This window comes from Suncus etruscus, chromosome 15 (genome assembly GCF_024139225.1).
Source record: "Suncus etruscus isolate mSunEtr1 chromosome 15, mSunEtr1.pri.cur, whole genome shotgun sequence".
NCBI classification, from domain to species: domain Eukaryota; kingdom Metazoa; phylum Chordata; class Mammalia; order Eulipotyphla; family Soricidae; genus Suncus; species Suncus etruscus.
In genome coordinates this window covers 57710538-57734026 of record NC_064862.1, presented here as the reverse complement: position 1 = coordinate 57734026, position 23489 = coordinate 57710538, and the positions used below count along the sequence as shown (strand labels likewise).

Here is a 23489-nt window from a genome sequence, read left to right as displayed (position 1 = left end):
CATCCACCATAAGGCAGTCCTTTCCACACTGATTTCATATTCCCATATGAAGAAGATAAAAGTAAAACACCCTCATCAAGGATTCTGCAGTCTTCAGGCAAACGCCCCTCCATCAGCTCAGCACCCATGTACTTACCAGCACAATTTGTCACAGATCCCCCAGGAATAATCTTTAAGTGTTTCAGTCTCAAATCCCTCAGTTAGGGCACCCTAACTCTCTAGATCCCAAAACCCATGCTCTGCAGATAACAGAAAGTAACTAGCTCTTACCATCTCACAAATCCCAGCCCCACCCCTGGCCGATTCCCTCCTCCCTTGACAAACTATAGAATTTACATATGCTCTATTTATTTGCATATGTTAATTTTAATTTTTTTGTTTGTTTATTTTGGAGTCACACCCGGCAGAGCTCAGGGGTTACTCTTAGCTCTAAGCTCAGAAATCGTTCCTGGCAGGCTCGGGGGACCATATGGGATGCCGGGATTCGAACTGCCATCCTTCTGCATGCAAGGCAAATGCCTTACCTCCATGCTATCTCTCTGGCCTCTGTTTATTTTAATTTATATAGACACTTCCCACCCTAGAACTCAAGGTCCACCAAGCAGAAGGGTTTTGTCTGTTTCCTTCATTGCTCACTCCATCACCTCCAAGAGAGCCTTGCACATTTATTACAGATATCTGATGAATGTTTGTCCCATCAATGAGAGAAATGGCCTTTCATGACTCTTCATGACCTTTGAAATAGCCCTTGTCCTGTGCCAAGTGCCCTCTGGAAGCTTTTGCCAATTTCTCTTGTATAACAGCTCCACCGCAGCCTGGGAGTTCTGTGCCATTTCCATCTGAATGGTGTAAGAATTGTACACCCTGGACTCACTGACAACAGCAGCCTCGGGCTCCATCGTCTGCCTTGCATGAAATATAAAGTGGAATGACTCATACAGCTCTGATCATAGACTGGCTTCCCTAAAAATGGGCAAATACCAAGGCCTGAACTTCATCCTGTCTTTCAGGGCAAGAGACCCATTTCTAAATTATAATTACACAGCAGAAAACACACACACACTAAATGTATTTGTTCCAGTATAGTCTGAACAGATTCTTGCTTGGTCTCCCTACACCCTCCTCTCTTCCATGTGGGGTCCACAGGTAAGAGGAAGGAGTGCTGAGCTCTTCTTGTTGAACCTCCCCCTCAAAAGACAATCTCAGGTAGGTGGCTAAAACCATCCTTGTTGGCAGAGTCTACAGAGATCTATCACTGGGCAGAGCGGTCCAAATGGTGCCAGGGCAGTGGGCGACGCTGCCTGGCAGAACACATGCCCAAGTTAATGCAGGAGGATTCCTCCCCCACCAGAGATTCTAATTTTAAAATCAGTTAAAGAAAGAGTCAAAGAGGGGAGGAGTGGAGGGAGAGGAAAGGACAGAAAACTCAGTTCTGTTCACTTACCGGTAAATGATACCTTTGCTCTGTAAGAAGAACAGACCGATGGCGATTTCTGCAGCATAAAATCTAAAATTAAAAAAGAGCGAGACATAGAAGAAGCAATGGAGAAAGTCAAGGACACCATATGCGGCAACTCTCAGAATTCAACATGTATTAGGTGTGGGGCATTGTGTGCTCACGCGGGGTGGTTGGCCACACTTAGCCACAAAGGAGGAACATGGGATATAAAGACACAGGGTCAAGAGAGCAAAAGGCTACATGATGAACTGACTGGGGGTGGGCAGAGCTTCAGCAGTTATCACCTCATGGGAGGAAGTACCAAAAATGATGTGGAGGATGGAAAACATGTGCCACTGAGCTAAAATACCTAATGACAGTTAATTCTTTAGAGGGTCCACTTTATACCTAGCCCCATCCCAATGACAATGGTACAAGGTCCAATTTTTTCCTTCCATCTCCCTTAAATAAGGGAGCCAAGGCTCCATGTCAAGAAATAACTTGGCTAACTTTTATGGCTAATGGATGGACCCAGCCAGACTTGGAAATAGTCTTTGTCTCTCAAGGGCAAGTTCTTCAGAAGGGTCCAGAAATGAGGCTTTGAGAAAACAAGAAAGTCCTTTATCCCACAAGGTCTGGACAGAGCTATGATGCTAAGGGTCCCTATAGGATGTCATTGTGTTGGGAGTAATTAGTCTGGGAGTCTGGGAGTAATTAGGTGGTAGCAGTTCAACCTGGTATTTTCATGAGAAACCAAATCATGAAGGCTGGAGCAATAGTACAGCAGGTAGAGGGTTTGCCTTGCACGTGACTGACCAGGGTTTGATTCCTGGCACCACAAATGGCCCCCCAAGCCTGCCAAAAGTGATTCCTGAGTGCAGAGCCAGGAATAATCCTTGAACACCACTGGATATGGCCCCCAAACAAAACAAAAATAAATCATGGCTGGCAATGCTTTGGGAGAACAAGAAGTGTGACACCAGGGCAACAGTCTGGGGATTTGGGTATGTAACTCAGGTACCTCACAGTCTCCTGAGCATGAACAGGTGCAGTTCTGAAGTCCTTACATCCTGAACCACTGAGAAGGACCTTCTGGTCTCCAACATCCCATCCTTAGGCCCTTACATTGGGCTGCCACTCCGTTTGAGGCCAGGAGTTACCCAGGCTCCCTGACTATTGCTTAGGAATACTCCCAAATTAATTAAAATATCAAAATCCTGGGGCCAGAGAGATAGCACAGTGATAGGGCATTTGCCTTTTTTGCAGCCAATCCAGGATGGTGGGTGGTTTAAAACCTGGCATCCCATATGGTCCCCCATGCCAGTCAGGGGCAATTTCTGAGTGTAGAGCCGGGAGTGACCCCTGAGCACTGCTGAGTGTGATCCAAAAACCAAATATATATTTATATATATGCAAACCCTGCCAGAATTGAGTATTTCTAACCTGCTGGGAGAGGGGAAGACTAAGTTGAAGAAAAGCCAGAGAGGACGGGCTGCAAGAGGCAGCAAGGTATTAGCAAACCTGCTAATTCCCAAAGCCTTGATTGGTTCCTGCTCATCTACAGAGGGTCTAATAGGAGAAACACATCCTAGGTTGCTGCCTGGAAAGAAAAGAGAACCCCTGCTTTGTAGACTGGAGGGGACAGAATGGTCTCTGCAGGGGAAACACATTTCTGAAAACCCAGCAGCAGTTTCTCACCCTAGGAGATGCATAGCTGATTTCAGAGACAGCCTGAGCCTTCTGACTCCTGGAAAGAACACAAGATTCCTGAGAGCCAAGGCAATGGAAGTCCAGGGGCAGGACAAGAATGCAAAATCTTGGGCTAAGAAATTGCAAATTGCCTGATGCCAACTCCCTGATCTTAAATGAGTTTCTAAAAGCTTGCTTGGGGCTTGGGATGTAACATGTACAAAAGCACTTGTCTTACATGCATGAAATACTAGATTCTATCCCATAAACTGCAAACAGCAAAAATAAATGGAAACTATGGGTTTTGGTTTCCTGTTTGTAGAGTGAGATACGAATAATTTCTTTCCAAGGGTGCTATCCTGGTTCAATAGAAAAATAACTGGTTTTGTTTTGCTTTTTGTTTTGGGACCACACCTGGCAATGCTCAGGACATAACCCTGGCTCTGTGCTCAGGGATCACTCATGGCGGGGCTCAGGGTGCCATTTAGGGTGCTGAAGATTGAGCCTGAGCTGGCTGTATGCAAGGCAAGTGCCCCACCCACTGTTCTATCTCTCCAGCCCAGTGGAACAATGCCTGGAAATACCGAGGGCCTGGCCTATAGTAAGCTTTCAGGAAGATTTAGCAAATAAACTAAACCAATATGACATTTCTATTGCATTTGCTTATTGTTTTTTTTGGGGGGGGGAGGACCATATCTCATTGTTGCTTAGGGCTTACTCCTGGCTCTGCATTTGGGGATCAATCACTCCTGGCAAAACTTAGGGACCCTATGAGATACAGGAATGAACCTAGGTTACCTGCATGCTAGGCAAGCATCTTACCTTCTGTACTATCCTATAATGACTTTCCTAAGGAAACAAGCCCTTTCTCTGAAGCATCTAAGGCAAGAATCTGAGAGGACAGAGTTGTAGTTCCAGGAAAAAAGAAGCATTTTAGATGAAAGGAATGCCTATTGTCTTCAATCATACATTCCTCACAAAGATACTGCCCAAGATGCTTTTTAACCTCCCAATTTCACTAAAATCCCAACACATGAACAATCCACCCACTTCTCCTGAGGACAAAGTCTGGCACCAGTTCTCACTTACACAGCATGAGGTTCCTTAAACCGGCCAACTTGCTGGATGTGGTACATGAGGTCACCCCCATTTACATATTCCATCACAAAGTACAAACGATCCTGGAAGAAGAAAGCAAAGAGCAAAGTCAGTTCCCAGGGCCAGGCGAGTCATGGCTCAACATTAACAAAGCAGTGGGCAGTGGAGTGGAGTGGTCAGAGACCCCACAAGAGCAAGCAAGGCTGGAAACTGCAGAACCAGAGTAAATGGCTTTAAATGTTCTGGTTTTAGGCTGCAGGAGGTATTTTTTTTTTATTTTATTTAAAGAATTGTGATGTACAAAGGGAAGCCACTGAACTCTGCTGGAACTTAGATGCCAGCACCCCTATCTGCCTGTCTTCTGTGCTGTGCTCAATTTTAGGCCTGATTTCATCCTGTGTGTGGCTCATCTGTGGATGGCTCGCCTTCCCTGAAGGTGAGTTTACAAGCCCAGAAAGGGGAAGCTGCTGAACTCTGCTAAAACTCAGATGCCAGAAACCCTATCTGCCTGTCTTCTGTGCGGTGCTACATTTATGGCCTGATTTCAACCTGTGTGTGGCTCATTTGCGGATGGCTCGCCTTCCCTGGAGCCTTCCCTGGAGGTGAGCTTACACACCCAGAAAGGGGAAGCAGCTGAACTCTGCTGGAACTCAGATGCCAGCACCCCTATCTGCCTGTCTTCTGTGCTGTGCTCCATTTTCGGCCTGATTTCATCCTGTGTCTGGCTCATCTGCAGATGGCTCACCTTCCCTGGAGCCTTCCCTGGAGGTGAGTTTACAAGCCCAGAAAAGGTGGAGCCAGAGAAGCATGGCCGCTCCACTTCGCTTCCCAGCCATGCACATCATTTAGCCAATGAACACAACCACAACTCATAGAAAAACCCACAATACAAGTGTGACAATGGGGAAACAATGCAGGCCAGCGCCAGACATAGAGAATGATGATGACAACTCTGATGACTTGAACATGACCAACCAACCAGTCAGTCTCTCAGATAAGGAGTTTAGAGTCGCAATATGGAAGATGTTCAAAGAACTCAAAGAAAGTATAGAAGAGAACACTAATAAGAATCAAGAGAATATGAAGATAGAAATCAGAAAGCTCCAAACTGAAATTTCAGGTCAAATAACAGGTCTGAAAAACTCAGTAGATGAATTGAAGAAAAACATAGTTGAGTTTTCCCACGGGTTAACAGCAGCTGAGGATAGAATTAGTACACTGGAAGATGAGATGAATAACAATTCCATACAGCAGAAGAAATTGGAAAAAAGCCTTAAAGCAAATGATCAAACAATGGAAAAATTACTCAAAGAATGGGAACAGATGAAAATAGAAGTCTATGATAAGCTCAACAGAAACAACTTAAAAAAAAGAGACCCCAGAAAAAACACCCCAAAACACATCCTAGTCACAATGATGAATCCCACAGATAGACACAGAATTCTGAAAGCAGCAAGATCGAAAAGAGAAATTATATTCAAGGGAACATCCTTGAGATTTACTGCAGACCTGTCACCAGAAACACTCAAGGTCAGAAGGCAGTGGTGGGACATAGTGACAAAACTCAATGAAATAAATGCTTCACCTAGAATATTGCACCCAGCAAAACTCACTTTTTTTTTTTTTTGTTTTTTTTTTTTGGGTCACACCCGGCGGTGCTCAGGGGTTACTATTGGCTGTCTGCTCAGAAATAGCTCCTGGCAGGCACAGGGGACCATATGGGACACCGGGATTCGAACCAACCACCTTTGGTCCTGGATCGGCTGCTTGCAAGGCAAACGCTGCTGTGCTATCTCTCCAGGCCCCAAAACTCACTTTCAGGTTTGAAGGAACAATACATGGTTTCACAGACAAACAACAGCTCAGAAACTTTACAGACTCAAAACCATTCTTAAAAGAAAAACTGAATGGCCTAATTTAAGAAAGACTGACCAATAGACACACCAAACTTCGATATAAAGATGGCACTAACTCCCAGGACAATTCTTTCTCTAAGGTCAATGGACTAAATGCATCAGTTAAGAGACACAGAGTGGCTAAATGGATCACAAAACTCAATCCAACCTTCTGCTGCCTATAAGAAATGCACCTGAATAGTCAGAACAAACATAGACTCAAAATAAAAGGCTGGAGGAAAATCATCCAAGCAAACAACACCCATAAAAAAGCTGGAGTGGCCATACTAATATCAGATGATGCAAACTTTATACTTAGGAAAGTTGTAAGGGACAAAGATGAACATTTTGTATTAATCAAGGGATATATACAGCAGGAAGAGATCACTCTCCTAAACATATATGCACCAAATGAGGGGCCAGCAACATATTTAATAAAATTGTTGACAAATCTGAAAAAATAATATCAATAACAACACAATAATTGTGGGAGACCTCAACACGGCATTGTCAACACTTGACAGGTCAACCAGACTGAAACCCAACAAGAATATACTAGACCTGAAAAGAGAAATGGATGAAAGAGGCCTAGTAGATATATATAGGACACGCCACCCCCAGAAGCCTGGATACACATTCTTCTCTAATGTACATGGGACATTCTACAGGATAGACTACATGCTAGCACACAAAACATACCTCCATAATATCAAGAGGATAGAAATTTTGCAGGGTACCTTTGCTGACCACAAGGCCCTGAAATTATATGTGAACTACAAAGGAACGCAGAAGAAAAACTTTAATACCTGGAAGTTAAACAGCCTAACACTGAATAACCAGTGGGTCCAAGATGAAATCAAAGAGGAAATAAAAACCTTCCTAGAAACAAATGACAACAGAGACACAAACATCAGAACCTATGGGACACAGCAAAAGCGGTACTGAGAGGAAAATTTATAGCTTTTCAAACACAGGAAAGAAGAAGGGGCATACCTGAATGACTTAATGACACAGCTCATAGAATTAGAAAGCACTCAACAAAAGGACCCAAAAATAGGGAGACAGAAGGAAATAACAAAGCTGATAGCAGAAATCAATGAAGTGGAAACCCAAAAAACAATCCAAAAGATCAACGAAAGCAGAAGTTGGTTCTTTGAAAAAATAAACAAGATTGATAGACCACTGGCAAAACTAACAAAGAAAGAGAGAGAGAAACTTGATAACTTGTATTAGGAATGAAAAAGGAGAGATCACTACTGATATGGCAGAGATCCAAAGGGTATTCAGAAACTACTTTGAGAAACTCTATGCCACTAAAAATGAAAACCTGGAAGAAATGGATAAATTTTTGGACTCATAATCTTCCACAGTTAAATGAAGAGGATATAGCATATCTAAACACACCCATCACTATTAAGGAAATTAAGACAGTAATTATTTGCCCAAAAACAAAAGTCCAGACCCAGATGGATTTACTAATGAATTCTTTGAAACCTTTCAAGAGGAACTTCTACCAATCCTGGAAAGACTCTTTCATGAAATTGAAAAAACAGGAACACTTCCATATAGCTTTTATGAAGCCAAAATCACCTTGATACCTAAACCAGACAGAGATGCTACGAAAAAAAAAATTACAGACCAATATCGCTGATGAATACAGATGCAAAGATCCTCAACAAAATCCTGGCAAATAGGATTCAATGCCTCATTAAGAAGTTCATCCACTGCAATCAAGTAGGTTTCATCCCAGGAATGTAAGGATGGTTTAACATCCGTAAATCTATCAACATAATACACAACATCAACAACAAGAAAAATAGAAATCACATGATCATATCAATAGACGCAGAGAAAGCATTTGATAAGGTCCAACACCCATTCTTGATCAAAACTCTCAGCAAGATGGGAATGGAAGGAACCTTTCTCAATATAGTTAAGGCCATCTACCACAAGCCAGAGGCAAATATTGTCCTCAATGGAGAAAAACTGAAAGCCTTCCCTCTAAATTCTGGCACAAGACAAGGCTGTCCTCTCACACCACTCCTATTCATCATAGCACTGGAAGTACTTGCTATAGCGATTAGGCAAGAAAAAGATATCAAGGGAATCCAGATAGGAAAGGAAGAAGTCAAGCTCTTGCTGTTTTCAGATGACGTGATACTCTACCTAGAAAACCCTAAAGTCTCTACGAAAAAGCTTCTAGAAACAATAGACTCATATAGCAAGGTGGCAGGCTACAAATTAACACACAAAAATCAATGGCCTTTCTATACACCGATAGTAATAAGGAAGAAATGGACATTAAGAAAACAACCCCATTCACAATAGTGCCACACAAACTCAAATATCTTGGAATCAACTTGACTAAAAATGTGAAGGACCTATACAAAGAAAACTATAAAACTCTGCTCCAAGAAATAAGAGAGGACACGTGGAAATGGAAGCACATACCCTGCTCATGGATTGGCAGGATTAACATCATTAAAATGGCAATACTCCCCAAAGCATTGTACAGATTTAATGTGATCCCTATAAAGATACCCATGACATTCTTCAAAGAAGTGGATCAGGCACTTTTGAAATTCATTTGAAACAATGAACACCCTAGAATAGCTAAAGCAATCATTGGGAAAGAGAATATGGGAGAAATTACTTTCCCTAACTTTAAACTGTACTACTAAGCAATAGTTATCAAAACAGTATGGTATTGAAATAAAGACAGGCCCTCAGATCAGTAGAATAGGCTTGAATACTCAGTGAATGCTCCCTGAACATACAATCACCTAAGTTTTGATAAAGGAGCAGGAAATCCTAAATGGAGCAAAGAAAGCCTCTTCAACAAGTGGTGTTGGCACAACTGGATAGCCACTTGCAAAAAATTGAACTTAGACCTCCAGCTAACATCATGTACGAAGGTTAAATCCAAATGGATGAAAGACCTTGATATCAGACCCGAAACCATAAGATATATAGAACAACACGTAGGTAAAACACTCCAGAACATTGAGACTAAAGGCATCTTCAAAGAGGAAACTGCACTCTCCAAGCAAGTGAAAGCAGAGATTAACAGATGGGAATATATTAAACTGAGAAGCTTCTGCACCTCAAAAGAAATAGCGCCCAGGATACAAGAGCCCCCCACTGAGTGGGAGAAACTATTCACCCAATACCCATCAGACAAGGGGCTAATCTCCAAAATATACTAGGCACTGACAGAAATTTACAAGAAAAAAAAAAACATCTAATCCCATCAAAAAATGGGGAGAAGAAATGGACAGACACTTTGACAAAGAAGAAATACAAATGGCCAAAAGACACATAAAAAAATGCTCCACATCACTAATCATCAGCAAGATGCAAATCACACCCCAGAGATTGGCACACATCACAAAGAATGAGAACAAGCAGTGTTGGTGGGGATGTGGAGAGAAAGGAACTCTTATCCACTGCTGGTGGGAATGCCATCTAGTTCAACCTTTATGGAAAGAAATATGGAAATTCCTTCAAAAACTGGAAATTGAGCTCCCATAGGACCCAGCTATACCACTCCTAGGAATATACCCTAGGAACACAAAAATTCAATACAAAAATCCCTTCCTTACACCTATATTCATTGCAGCACTATTTACCATAGCAAGACTCTGGAAACAGCCAAGATACACTTCAACAGATGAATGGCTAAAGAAACTGTGGTACATATACACAATGGAATATTATGCAGCTGTCAGGAGAGATGAAGTCATGAAATTTTCCTATACATGGATGTACATGGAATCTATTATGCTGAGTGAAATAAGTCAGAGAGAGAGAGAGAGAGAGAAAGATGCAGAATGGTCTCACTCATCTATGGGGTTTAAGAAAAATGAAAGACATTCTTGCAATAATAACTTTCAGACACAAAAGAGAAAAGAGCTGGAAGTTACAGCTTACCTCATGAAGCTCACCACAAATAGGGATGAGTTTAGTTAGAGAAATAACTATGTTTTGAACTATCCTAATAATGAGAATGTACGAGGGAAATAGAAAGCCTGTCTAGAGTATAGGCAGCGGTTGGGTGGGGAGGAGGGAGATTTGGGACTTTGGTGATGGGAATGTTGCACTGGTGATGGGTGGTGGTCTTTACATGATTGAAACCCAAACACAATCATGTATGTAATAAAGTTGTTTAAATAAAAAAGTAAAAAAAAAAAGAATTGTGATGTACAAAGTCATTCATTGACAGTTGAGTTCCAGACATATAATTAATGTTCTATTACCAATCACATACCACAGTGTCAACTTCCCTTTATCAGTGTCCCTCTGCCACCTCTAGCCCCCTTCCTGCCACCGTGGGAGGCACATTATCATGTTTGATGCCTGTTGTGTGGAACTCTTGTTTACAGTGCTGTTGTGGCTGTGGTTGGGGCATACAGCTGAAGCACTCCAAGGGAGGTGCCTTAGATCTCTGAAGGTGACACTTTCTATCAAGGCTAATGCCTGTATTCATAAAATGAGGAAACTAAAATCAAGCCTCTCAGGCTCTCCAAGGAATAGAAGACACTCAGATGAAGCCCAAGTAGTGCTGCAACTTCAATTGAAATAGCACTGGAGCATCTTGGAAAACACTGTCCAATGCCTTGGGCCAGGCCAGGATTTCTGAAACTGCTAGAGGAGGGTCTCCTTAAAGATTTGTGGTCATGATCAACTTGAAAAAAAATGAGAAATAACAAAATGGCAATCACAAATGGCAATCACAAGTACCACTGAAGGTTACTTCTCAGAAGGCAGGTTTTGCTTATCTGTTAGCATCATTTAGGTTTCCACATAAAAAGGAGGTCAAAAGTCACCCAATGCAAAATGAAGGTCCATCTTTGAGATCAATATGGGATAATTCATTTATTTATTTTATTAGTTTTGGACCATAATTGACAGTATTCAGGGCCTACTCCTAGCTCTTGGGTTCAGAGACCATTCCTGTGGGGTTTTGGGGACTATATGGATGCTGAGAATTGAACATGGATCAGCAGTGTTCAAGGCAGATGCCCTCCACTTTATACTATTGTTCTAGTCCCTTTATGTAGGTGTCTTTCATGAGACGGTGATGAACAAAGGAGCCTACTGGTGAGGGCCCTCAATTGTGGAGCATCACGGAGGTCTCAATAGGCAATACTCTGAGATTTGTGTCATTGCACACTACATCTGTATAGAGAGGAAATAACCCCCACAATATATACCCCAGTTATGACGCAAAGTATGATGGTATCGGGTGGGTGTGTGAACCTGGGCAGCTACTTATGGTCTTGCCTATTTGTTTTCTCTGCTTGCCTCTATCTTGATCTCTTTGTTAAGAGCTCACATATCTTTGACAGTCAGAAGTACACTGGTCAAATGTGAATTAGAGTAACAGTCATCATGAAATGAAGGCTCCCATCCTGTCAGCATATCTAAGGACACAAAGAAAAGTAGCTTCTCTATTTCAGTGACTCCATCTCCACCCACTCAACAAGATGATCAGAAGGCCCTTTCTGACCCTTAGAGAGAGGGGCCAATGGACACTCAGAAAGGGAAAGTTGTGCACCAAAGGCCACTGGGCAGTTGAGGTGCCAAGCTAGGACCAGGTCATGCTGTTTCAGAGACTCTAGTTGTGACCTCTTCGGAGGCTGCCTCTTGTGAAAGTTTCTCAGCTGAACATCATGTACAAATGTGAGCATGTTCACTACGAAGAGGAGTCCAGGCTAAACAATCTCTTTGAAATGCTAACGGACTTTCTCAGGTCCATAGTACTTCACCCACTCACCATCTCCACTGAGAGGCAGAGGAGGGAAGTAAATTCTTCCTCATGGTCTCTGCATCCAAACCACTTCACATGTGTAAAAAGGGTCACATCCCAGGGAGAGGCAGAGCAGACAGTGTGCCAGAACTGCCAACACCCAGTTCTGGTTCTTTGTTGTTTTCTTTTCTTTTTACTTTTTAATAGAAAACAAACCTAAAAATAGCATTTGTCTTTGCTGCACATTGAAGAGAACCAAAACACTTGCTTTTACAAATTATTTTTAAAACTAGCAGATGGCATCGGCCACAGAGAGAAAAATGAGGGAGAGATTTCACTTGCTGGCTTTCTGCTTGAAGGAACTCAACTTATCCTCCCAACTCATCCATCAGGGGGCCAGCACCAGGGAAGCTCTCCCAGCAGGGAATGCCATGTCTTGTGGTCCTGCTACTGGCATGAATGATTCAGAGGAAACCCTAAGATCTGAGAACTGAACTGTGTGTGGCTGTGAAACATTCTGGCTGGCACTTTGCTGTCCATTCATTATACTAACACACACCACATGACCCACTCCATGCCAGGAGCATTTTAGTGATAGAGATGTCACATGACTGTTCCGTGGTCTTGTCTATGATTTCCCTAGACAAGAAGGGAAACCAGGAATATTTCCAAATAATCTTGCTCCTGGGGTCGGAGCAATAGCACAGTAGATAGAGCACTTGCCTTGCATGTAGTTGACCCATGTTTAATCCCCAGCATTCCATAGGATCTCTCCTGAGTAATTCTGAATCCAGAGTCAGGAGTAAGCCCTGAGCATTGCTGGGTATGAGCCCCAAACAAAACAAATAAAATATGATTCTGTTCCTCCAGATGGGCTGGGAGATCATTTCTAATGACTTGTATAAATATGTCTACTTTGATAGTTTTATCTTTGTTTTCATGTGTCACATGAAAAGGAGAGTTAAAGATTGGACTTTCTGATTTTATGGTTACTGTTGGTTTGAAATGATAAATGCCTGATAGAAACCTTGCACTAGGAGATGCTATATAAGTTCATTGGAACCAACGTTAGTTGTCTTACATGCTGGTATCAAGATCTTAGCATTATCTACCTCATCAATTAAAATGTTTTTAGGTTTTTTTTGGGGGGGAGGGAGCACACCTGGTGGTGCTCAGGGGTTACTCCTGGTTCTGTGCTCAAAAATCACTACTGGCAGACTTGAAGAACTATATGGGATGCCGGGAATCAGACTCAGGTCCATCTGGGTTGGCCACGTGCAAGGTAAATGCTCTACCACTGTGCTATCTCTCTGGCCCCATGTTTTTGGTGAAATTCTCATAGTAGCTTTTTATGAAAATGAAACAACCATCATACTAATCATAATGAGAATTTGTGGTCCCAGTATAAAAATAAATGTGTATCTGGAGTCTATGAGTCTATCAAGTCAGTGCTTTTTCTGGTCTGGCTTTGGTACATTGATCCTCTAACTAATTTATTTCTCAAACAAATGCAATTGGTCCATGCACCACCAAGTCCATCTCCCACTCCAAAGCAAGGAACATCAAAATTGGGAAGACATAGCCAGAGGCAATGTAGAACCAAAAGGGAGGAGAGAAATGAATTTGAGAATTTTTGTTGAATACTTATTTTGCATGTCATACTAAGTATTGCAAATCAGGGGGAAATGATAAACTTTGCTCTGAGACTTCAGAATCTTGGTTAAGACAAATATCCAACTTAAAAAAAAAGCCATAATCTACAAAGGAATATTGATAAAAAAGAAATTGCATGAAAGGCACCAAGAGTTAGCTCTGGGGACTTTAGTTAATAAAACAGCTCTCACCCTCTCCCTTTCAATTTGGATATAAATCTTTCCTCCTGAAATTTGACTTTGTTCTCCACTCTTCCTACAATGTTATTTCGAGGCATCAAAAAATACCTTTGGTAGAACCACATAAAGTAGGTTTTGATTAGGACTAATTTCTGAACTCTACTATGTGAAAATCAAAATGTAATTACGAATACATACACTTCAGCAGTGCTGCTCTCCCCAACTTGCTCAATTTTCCAAAAAGGACTTGCCACCACTTCTAGCTTCAACTCTCATTCTCTGGTCTAATGAATCTTGACTTATATTTCTATCCTCTCCCTTTCTCCTCAGCTCCGTCAGCTCCAGCTGGCTCCACGATGTTTCTACGTGGGTGTTCCACTGCCAACTCCAATTAAAAGCCCAGAAAGGCAAGCTCACCATCTTTCTCTTCAAACTAGCCAGTCTGCTCAACTTCCCAAACGTTCCTTTCAAATTGTCATTGTTATTGTCACTCAGCTTCATTATACATCGTCTTTGTCCCTGAATCATGAAACGACTTCAATTAATTTTAAATTCCCTCTCTCTGTCATCTCTTATAATCAACCAGCAAATAGATATAAATTAAATGTCTGTCTATGCCTTCAAAAATGGCTGAATGGAATTTCCAAAAATTGGAGTGTGAGTATGAGTCTTATTTAAAACAATGGTCGGAAAAAACGTACAGACATCCTAGACACATTCAAAAAGACATTCACTCTTCTAAGACAGCTGATAGCTGAGTATGCATGATACTCAGAGTGCTAGGGGGTACATCTGTGACTTTTTTGTTTATTGGCTGAGTAGTTGGATTTTGGGCCACACCCAGAGATGTTCAGTGCTTAATCCTGGCTTTCTACTCAAGAAATTACTTCTAGTAGTGCTTGAAGGACCATATGGAATGCTGAGAATTGAATATGGGTCAGTCATGTTCAAGGCAAGCACTCCAATGTGCTATCTTTCTGGTCCCATATCTGTGGCATTTTACTAAGACACTATGGGCATCATATCCATCATACCATTAGAATCTGGGTGACTAACTCTGTGAACAGTTTTGAGGTGAATTGTAGTCGGGCCTTCCACTTCCAGTGATCTTCCATGATTTTCTAGACTCTGAATTTCCCTACCAGCATCTGTCCCTACACCCTCTTCCAACCTGCTCTGCCTCCTTGGATTCAGTGGCATCTTCAACTTGGCATAACATACTATAGATATAATTCTTTCTTTTATGAATTAAAAACTATTTGACTGTAATTTAGATTAGTGTTCTTGAAGATTTTCGCACCTGTGGGTTGGAACCAGTCCCACAGACCAGTTCATAGACCAACAATGATTATAAAAATGGCAGACCAGCAGTTTCCAACCTATCTAGATATGCAGATTGGTGGTTAAAGAGCACCAGGTTAGGTAACAGGTTTACAACAGTATTAATATTTATGGTTCTAATGTAAAGTTGCAGACCTGTCTCAACACCAGACAACACAAGATCCACCAAACCACTGTCCTTAGGTCACTTTTAGTTGGCCTCTTCCTTCCTACCAGCCTTACTCTCTTTCTCCCACTGCTTGGCTGCATCAACCTGATGCAACCTCTTTTTACAGGATCCCACCAAGTAAAGAGAAGACAATTATAGCTGATTGATTGGGCAGGAACAAAATGCCAGATCTGGGCAGAAGCAATCAGATCCTCTTCCTGAAGTGTATAAATTACAATGCGGTGATTTTGAAGGTGAGTCTGACTGCAAGGGGGTCGCTCTCCTGAGCTCTGTTCTCTAAGAGTTGTTAAATCATAAATTTTAGTTCTTCATGGGCCTTGGGCTCATCTTTTTCTTTGGGTTGTTTCCTTTCGATAGAACCTCAGGGCTTTGGGTCTAGGTTGCTTTTTAAATAAGAACAAAAGCTGATTTGGAGGAGTGTTCTGCTTCTTACTACATAACTAAGACTAATTAAGACAACTGTTAGCAATTCCTCCAGCAAGTTCACTGACATCAAATTTCATCTTCATAAACTCTTTTCATCCAGAATTTACCTAGAGTGACCAGGACCCCTTGAATACTCTCGGATGTTTGTGGACAATACCATCAGGGGCTAGCCTATAAGAGAAGACATTTTTGTCTCCCTCCCTGTCCATTCTTCTGTTCTGAGCTGCCACCCCTCCAACATGCCTTGCAGCTGAATTCTGCTGCACCACGACAGCAAATTTGGGGAGGAAGTAACTTCTGTCCTTCAATGACTCATAAAATCTAATTCTATTTTTAAAAAAAAGTGCATATGTTCAATTGAAAAGAAAACATTTAAAATAGATGTTTTGCTAAAGAGACTTAACTGCTTGTGCCCACCAGCAGTTGGGAAATTGCATGAATGTGCTGGGTTGACAATTGTCCCTGGAGGAAAAAAAACTATCAGGACAGGAGAAAACATCCTTTTATGCCTGTGCATTCTGGGGTCCTTCCAGCCCAGCTCTCACAAATCATGAGCTTTGGGCACAGTGGTCCTTCCGTGCAAGTCATTATGTCTGCTTTAAAGATGATAAATCCAATATTCAAAACTTTTTGGTAACTTTGTGGAGATCATAGAGTCCATCATCAAAGACCCAGAAGAACCAAGTAACTCATGTTTCTGTGCCTGAGTCTAGAACAATTTTCTGGAAGCTTCATTAACTGGAGATTCACTCGCTTGATGACTCAGCCATTCTCTCAAAATCTAACCACCTGCAGGTTTCTACAAGTTGGGTATTAAGTTTTGTCAATCTATGGCACATTAACCACCCCTCTCCCCTTTTATTGGTCACTCATTTGGCAATGCTCAGGGATTACTCCTGACATTGCACTCAGGGATCACACCTGACAGTGCTCAAGGAACCATATAAGATGCTGGGGATTGAACCACATATGCAAGTCAAGTGCCCTACTGACTATACTATTGCCTGAATTAAACATTTTTGGAGGCTACATCCGGTGGTGCTCAGGGCTTACTCCTGGTATTGAGCTCAGAGAGTCTCCTAGTGGGCTCGGAGCACCACATGGGATGATGGCCATTGAATTCAGGTTGGCTAAGTGCAAGGCAAGTGCCCTACCCACTGTACTATTCCTCCAGCCCCAATGCATTAAACACTTTTACAACTGTTTTATTGTCGAGGGCACTTTAGAAAATTATTTTTATATATACATATATATATATACATATATATATATATACATTTAAAAAAGAAGACAATTGCCACAGGTGCCTCTCTAAGTCAATGCTTTGATTCTTCTCTTTCATTTTGTTTCTATTTATAAGATTTAGAACAATCTATCAAATATTAGTCAATAACCTACATTTCCTGGTTACATTGTGACATGCAATTTTTAAATTTTTTTTTTAAGTTTTTAGTAACTAGAGTTGCACTGTCCTCAGAAAGGTAAAAGTTAGTTGAGAGCTGGTCTAGTCTGTAGAACTGACTAGCAAGTCTGTAGAACTGGGGAGGCAAGTAGACAAATGTGGATGGAAGCAGACACTTCTGTGGAGGCTGTGGTGTGGGAATGTTGGATTAAATCAACACAGGAAACCCAATCACACATAATGCTGCTAATCACAGCCACAAATTAAAAAATTAATTTGAGAAAAGAAGGAAAAAGATGACAAAAATTGTTTCATACCTTTTATAAAAATATCTATTTTGACCAAATTATGAATTTTTTTGGTTGGGTGACACACCTGATAATGCTCAGGACTTCTTCCTGACTCTGCATTCAGGGATCACTCCTGGCGGTGTTTGGAGGACCATATAGGATGCTGGGAATCGAACCCAGGTTGGCTGTCTCTAAGGCAAGCACTCTACCTGCTGTACTATTACTCTGGCCCAGTGGTCTTTTTTTTACTGAAAATTCTAAATCTCAAACTAGAACAACATATGAAGACTGCAGCATGCTGCATTAGATTTGTCAGGAGCTGATTCATAAAGAATTTCTGGTCACGAAATACAAAACGGTAATTCACTCGAGCTTCCCTGGTCTCACTGCTCTTCAGATCTGCCGGGCATGTTTCTGCTGCAGGCTCTGACACTCATCTGTCCTGTTCCCCAGAACTTGTGCCCCCAGATAGTCACGTGCTCTGCTCTAGGGCAGCTCAAATGTCTGCTCGGACATCATCCTTATCAGAAAAATGTTCCTTGATCACCCTATCAAAAATAGCATCTCTGATGAGGGCTGGAAGGACCAGCCCATAATATGAAGCTTAACACAAAGAGTGGTGAGTGCAATTAGAGAAATAACTACACTGACAACTAGCATGACAATGGTAGTGAGTGAGAGAAATAAAATGCCCATCTTGAATACAGACAGAGGGTGGGGAAGGAGAAAGATGGGGGGCATTGGTGGTGGGAAGGTTGCACTGGTGAAGAGAAAAAAATAAAATAAATAGCACCTCTGGGTTCCAATGGATCTATCTCTGCTCATTCTTTTTCTTTTTTTTAAGCTCCTGTTAATTATGTCTTGTCAGTTAGAACCTCAAGTCCAAAGGCACAGGAGTAGGATCTACTGGATCATGGCTGCTTTCTTCTCCACAACACTGCTAGGTCCTGACACATTCACTTCCATGAGTGAATATTTGCTTCCAGTATCTGGAAGCATGGGCCAGCTCTGGAGATAGACTGGTGTTTAGGGAGACTAATTTTAGGGGTCTTGCCAATATCCGCTCCAGGGACCACTTCTGGAAACTCGGGGGGGGGGGGTCCATTCTAGAAGGTCAGAACGAGCCATATGAACACATTCTCTAAAGAGGGGGATCCCCTCCCTTCTCACCTTGGTTACTCTCAGAATGGTTTGCTCTGTATATATGAAATTTGGCCTGAATCTAAAAACCTTGACACCATAAAATCTGCCGGTCATGGCAACTCTCCACAGAGTAGGAAGTAAGCGACCCCTTTCTTGGTATATTTAGTCCATATTAGTCACAAATGACTAAATTTCCACAGTCTCTTTGTCCATGAGAAACTGAAAATGAGGCCTTCTTGGCATACCAATGGGTCCTTTTTGGAATCAGCCGTAGGAAAAGGAGAAGGAACAGAAATGAGGGAGCACTAGGGTAGAGAGACTAGCACTGGTCTTTCCAGCCCTCACAGGAATGAATATCTCTAGATCTTCCATCACCCCAACGAATCTAAACCTTGACCTTGAACTGAACTTGGCAATTTGGGCTGACCTTGACCATCAAATTCTTTTTTGAATGTGAAAATATTCACTCTCTCTTTTAGTCTTTGCCAAGTTCCCCATACAATGAACCACTGCTTACATATGATTTTCCTTTACCCGAGTTTATCTGTTTCGTTCAATTTTGTTCTCTTAATAGCAAACTTCAATTCTTCCACAGCATAATAAAGAACCATAAGGAGGGAATAGAGGGAAAAAAAACCCACACATTTATCTTGCTTTTCCTATAGAAACGATGCCACCAGGGAAGCCAGGCAAGAAACAGGAAGAAGGCTCCCGTAAAAAAGTATCCCAATAAATAAAGATGATCAAATTACAGAATCATCTTAATAAATTAATGGAGTGATGTGCTGAGCATTGATGCCTAGCAGTCTTGCCCAGAGAGACTGTGGGTTCTGTGTGCATCCAAGGAACACACCAAGTCTTTCAAGGCTTTCCACAGGTATGAAACCTGCATCTTCTGGAGTTTCTAGGCCCAAAGACCAATTTGCAGAAGCAGAAAGAACAGAAGAAACATGCAGATGGGATGAGCCAAATGTGCATCAGCATTTCCAGACTGAGTGAAACAGCTTCAAATCCTCAGCAGACCGAAGGTCAGAAGAGAAGGAGGAGGAACTCCTTATATTAATAGACACATCCAATTTTTGAAAATGAGAGACTAAGCTAATGCACTGGGGACTAGTGACCTTGATTTCCCTAAGCCATCAAGCTACCTTTGGGGGAGACCTAGGTTCTAATACAGAGAAACTTCTAAAAAGTCTGGCAAAGATTTCATTCACAACCTCAGTGTTGGAATAAAACACTTAACTTTATAATCACTCATTCCTGCCATATTTTGTCTGTGTGTATGGGATCCTTCCCTATTGGTATTTCTGATCTTTTAAAATTGAAGAATGAGGGGCCGGAGAGATAGCATGGAGATAAGGTGTTTGCCTTACATGCAGAAGGACGGTGGTTCGAATCCCGGCATCCCATATGGTCCCCGAGCCTTCCGGGGGCGATTTCTGAGCGTAGAGCTAGGAGTAGCCCCTGAAAACTGCCAGGTGTGACCCAAAAACCAAAAAAAATTGAAGAATGAATTTCTTCTTTTTTGGGCGGGGGCACACCCGTTTGATGCGGGAGGCTGGGGGATCAAACCGAGGTCCTTCCTTGGCTAGCACTTGCAAGGCAGACACCTTACCTCTAGCGCCACCTGTCCAGCCCTGAAGAATGAAACAATGTAAGCTGCTGCTATTGGCCAATACTTGAAACTGGTTCTCTCCCCTCCCCTCCCCTCCCCTCCCCTCCTCTCCTCTTCCCTCCCCTCCCCTCCTCTCCTCTTCCCTCCCCTCCCCTTCCTCCCCTCCTCTCCTGTCCCCTCCTCTCCTGTCCCCTCCCATCTTCTCCCCTCCCCCCTCTTCTCTTCTCTCCTCTCCCTCTCTTTCTCTCTCTCAATGGGAGGTTTTTGGGGTCTGCTCACATCAAACCAGAGTGATTTTTAGGCACTTAGAAGGATATGAAGAGGGTGAGAGTGAATAATTAGTGAAAATCTACACACCACTCAAGTCACTTCACTGTCCATCTGGATGTTGTGTTCCTTGAACCAACAAAGTCTACATGAGTGTAGAGGCCATTCCTGCAGCCCCTGACCACCCAGCAAGTCCCCAACAAGAGGTTGCTGGTCCAAAGTCCCATGGAGAGAATACTGTCCATGTGGGCCTCAAATGTTCCTTGGGTCAGAGTGATAGTACAGTAGATAGGGCTCTTATCTTGCAAGAGGTGGAGCTGAGTTTGTTCCCTGGCATCCCACTGATCTTTGAGCACAGAGCCAGGTATAAGCCTTGATTACCACTGGGTGTGGCCCTAAACCAAAACACAAAGAAACCCACAAAGAAAATATTCTTTGATTTATGCTTGGTGGTCAGAAATATAGTGATGGACACCAGTGGCAGTCGCTTATGTACTTAAAATAAGACCTACCACCTCTCTAGGCTGTGCCTTCAGTATCTCTGTGACATAGGTTTAGAACCATCCTCCTATGTGCTTCCTTGGTGCCAAGTCCCTACATGTCTCAAGAGAGATAACTCTGTTTTCTGCATGGTAGCTCATGCCAGTCTGGGTGAACAGCATTCATGGCCCAGGTGAGTTCTAAAGACTAATTTGCATAGAGGATACCTTACCAGATACCAGGCATTGTGCCAAATGCTTCTTTTCGACCAGCTCATTTCACAGTGATCTATCAGGTCATAGTCACCTTTATCTCACATATTTTGCAGATGAGGAACTGAGGCCCAGAGAGGTTGTGTATTTGGCTCTAGCCACTCAGAACCAGGATCCCAACCCAGTTCTCATTCACCCCAAATATCTCCAGGGACTCATAAGAAAGAACGGTCCAGGGGGAGGAGCGGGGAAGGGAGGAAAAAAAATGGTCCGGAAGCCCCAAGAAGAGTGACCAAGCCCCACATGTTACCATGGTCTGGAAGCAGGAGTGAAGCTGGGTAAGGAAGGGCGGCTTCCCAGGCAGGGCCAGCACCCGCTTCTCCACCATGGTGCACTCCACGTCGTCATCCTGGATCACCACATCCTTCTTCAGAATCTTCACTGCATAGAGCTCATCCGTGCCTTTGCGCTCAGAAAGCATAACCTGGAATAGAGGCAGGGTGTGAGGGCTGGAAAAGCAGGAGGCAGGGCAAGTTCTCTGATCATTGTGCTAGTACTTTGGCTCTTGGGAATCTAGGTTGGTTGGATTCTTGGGCTCTTTTCAAACAATTATTTTAAAAAGGCTTCTACAGAGGAAGGGCAACAGAAATGAAATTCCTTTTGCCTTCCATATAACTCACTTTCCAGGTCTTTCATGGCTAGCCCTGGCCAACCCTCCAGATCACCCACCCATTCATCCATCTATTCGTTCATGCACTGAACCAGGCACTGGGGACAGAGAATGTCAAGGCTCCTGACCTCATGAAGCTGACATCCAGCACAAATAATTTCCTACAGTCACTGAGCTTGAATCCCCTGGCTGAGATGTGTGTGGGGCTCTGGGCAAATTTCCCTGGAAAACTTACCCTGATTGCAAGAGCCAGCAAACAATATGCTGGAGGGGTCTGGAAGGAAGCTCAGACCTGCGATATCAACAGAGGAATGGCTTTGCTAAAAGTGAAAGTACAGCCACAGAGCTGAGAACTCCTTCTGGATTCAGCTACCCTGGGCCTGACTTCCTGCAGGCAGAGTGAGCACTCACTGTCTGCTGCTCAAATCCCAGTTCCCAGAGCTCTGAGATCCAGCAAACAAGTGTCTTGGCAGAATCCGAGATTCTGCAGACAGAAAACTCCAAGTAGGTGACAGGATCAAGACTAGACACCGTTCAAGGGGAATGGCTCAGTGAGTGCCAGAGAGACAGAGGCAGAGGGTGGAGAGGTAGCCAGTTTGCAACCAGCCATGGGCACCTTCTAGTCTCACTCCCATTCACATGCATGGCCTCACTGCTCTGACATTCTGTACTTTGCAAGCGATAGAACTGGGACTTAGCGAAATCAGCAATTTGCCCAAAGTTGCCACTCTTGGAACTTTTCCAGGCCACTATCTTCTAAGGCCATATCTGAGTCTCTGAGTCCAATATACCACCCAACATACCACTAGCATGAGGCTGTATTGTGTCCAAGTGGTCAGCTGCTTCACATTCAGCCCTAGATCCTGACCCTGTGCCTCATTTTCCTCCCCACCCCACCTTCTGAAGCCAGGACCTTAATTAGTTTCTAGGACCATCACTTCTTTTCTCCAATTCTTCTCTAACTCTGAGCAATTTCCTCTGTAAGAGAAGCCTAACCAGGTGAGAGTATACCATGATACCAGCACCTCTATCCACTGCTCTTTTGCATTTACATATTTTTTAACTCACAGGTGGCAGAGTGTTGCTCCATACCCATAGATGCTCGGGGACTATTCTCAGCTCTGCGCTCAGAAGCTCAGTGGACCATTTGTACTGCCAGATATTTGATCTGAAGTTAGCCACATGCAAGGTAAAGGCCTGACCTTTTGTCTTATCTCTTTGGCCTCAAGGATTGTATTTTTTTCTCCTAGGGAAAATTTTTGCAGGCATCTGGTGACTGCAGTATGTCCACAAGCAGGACAGATGCTTTTCTCCTTTCTAGCAGTGTCTGAGAAGGTCTCACTCGACCCATCTCTGCCCCAGTGCATTGGCACAGGAGAGGAAATGGTAGGGCACCCGCAGAAGAGCTGGTCACATTCATTGTCTCACAAGCTCCTCGAGATGCCACTTCTGCTGATGCCAACAGAGAGGGTGTGGGCTGTTTGCTTAGCTGTCCTCCCCTCTCCATGGGGATGTTTTCAAGAGGATTGAAAGGATGTGTTGAAGTGACTTTCTTATCAAATTCCCAGCCACATCTGTTACCCAAGAATCTTCTGGGAGAGCTGTGATAAGCAGCAGTGCTCAAGTGACAACTAGACAAAGTGGAGAAAAGTAGCCCAGGGACTTTCTGGCTGTGAAGTTTGTTGGGATGAACTTTATTGGCAAATTTCAGCAGCAAGATGTGCCTGCAAGCTGGATAGTGGAGCCCAATAGATAGAGCTCTGGAACAAGTTC

The 23489-nt window shown here is 43.0% G+C and overlaps 1 protein-coding gene across 2 annotated transcripts in view; it reads right to left on the bottom strand.

Annotated features, from left to right (window-relative positions):
- Positions 1–23489, bottom strand: part of PRKCB (protein kinase C beta) — a 359342-nt gene that overhangs the window by 41129 nt on the left and 294724 nt on the right. For both annotated transcript variants that reach the window (XM_049789114.1, XM_049789113.1), the window contains exons 10-12: positions 21357–21530; positions 4217–4308; positions 1445–1507 (exon numbers count right to left, since the gene is read on the bottom strand). In XM_049789114.1, the coding sequence (XP_049645071.1) occupies positions 1445–1507; positions 4217–4308; positions 21357–21530 (329 nt within the window). The remainder of the gene's footprint in view (positions 1–1444; positions 1508–4216; positions 4309–21356; positions 21531–23489) is intronic.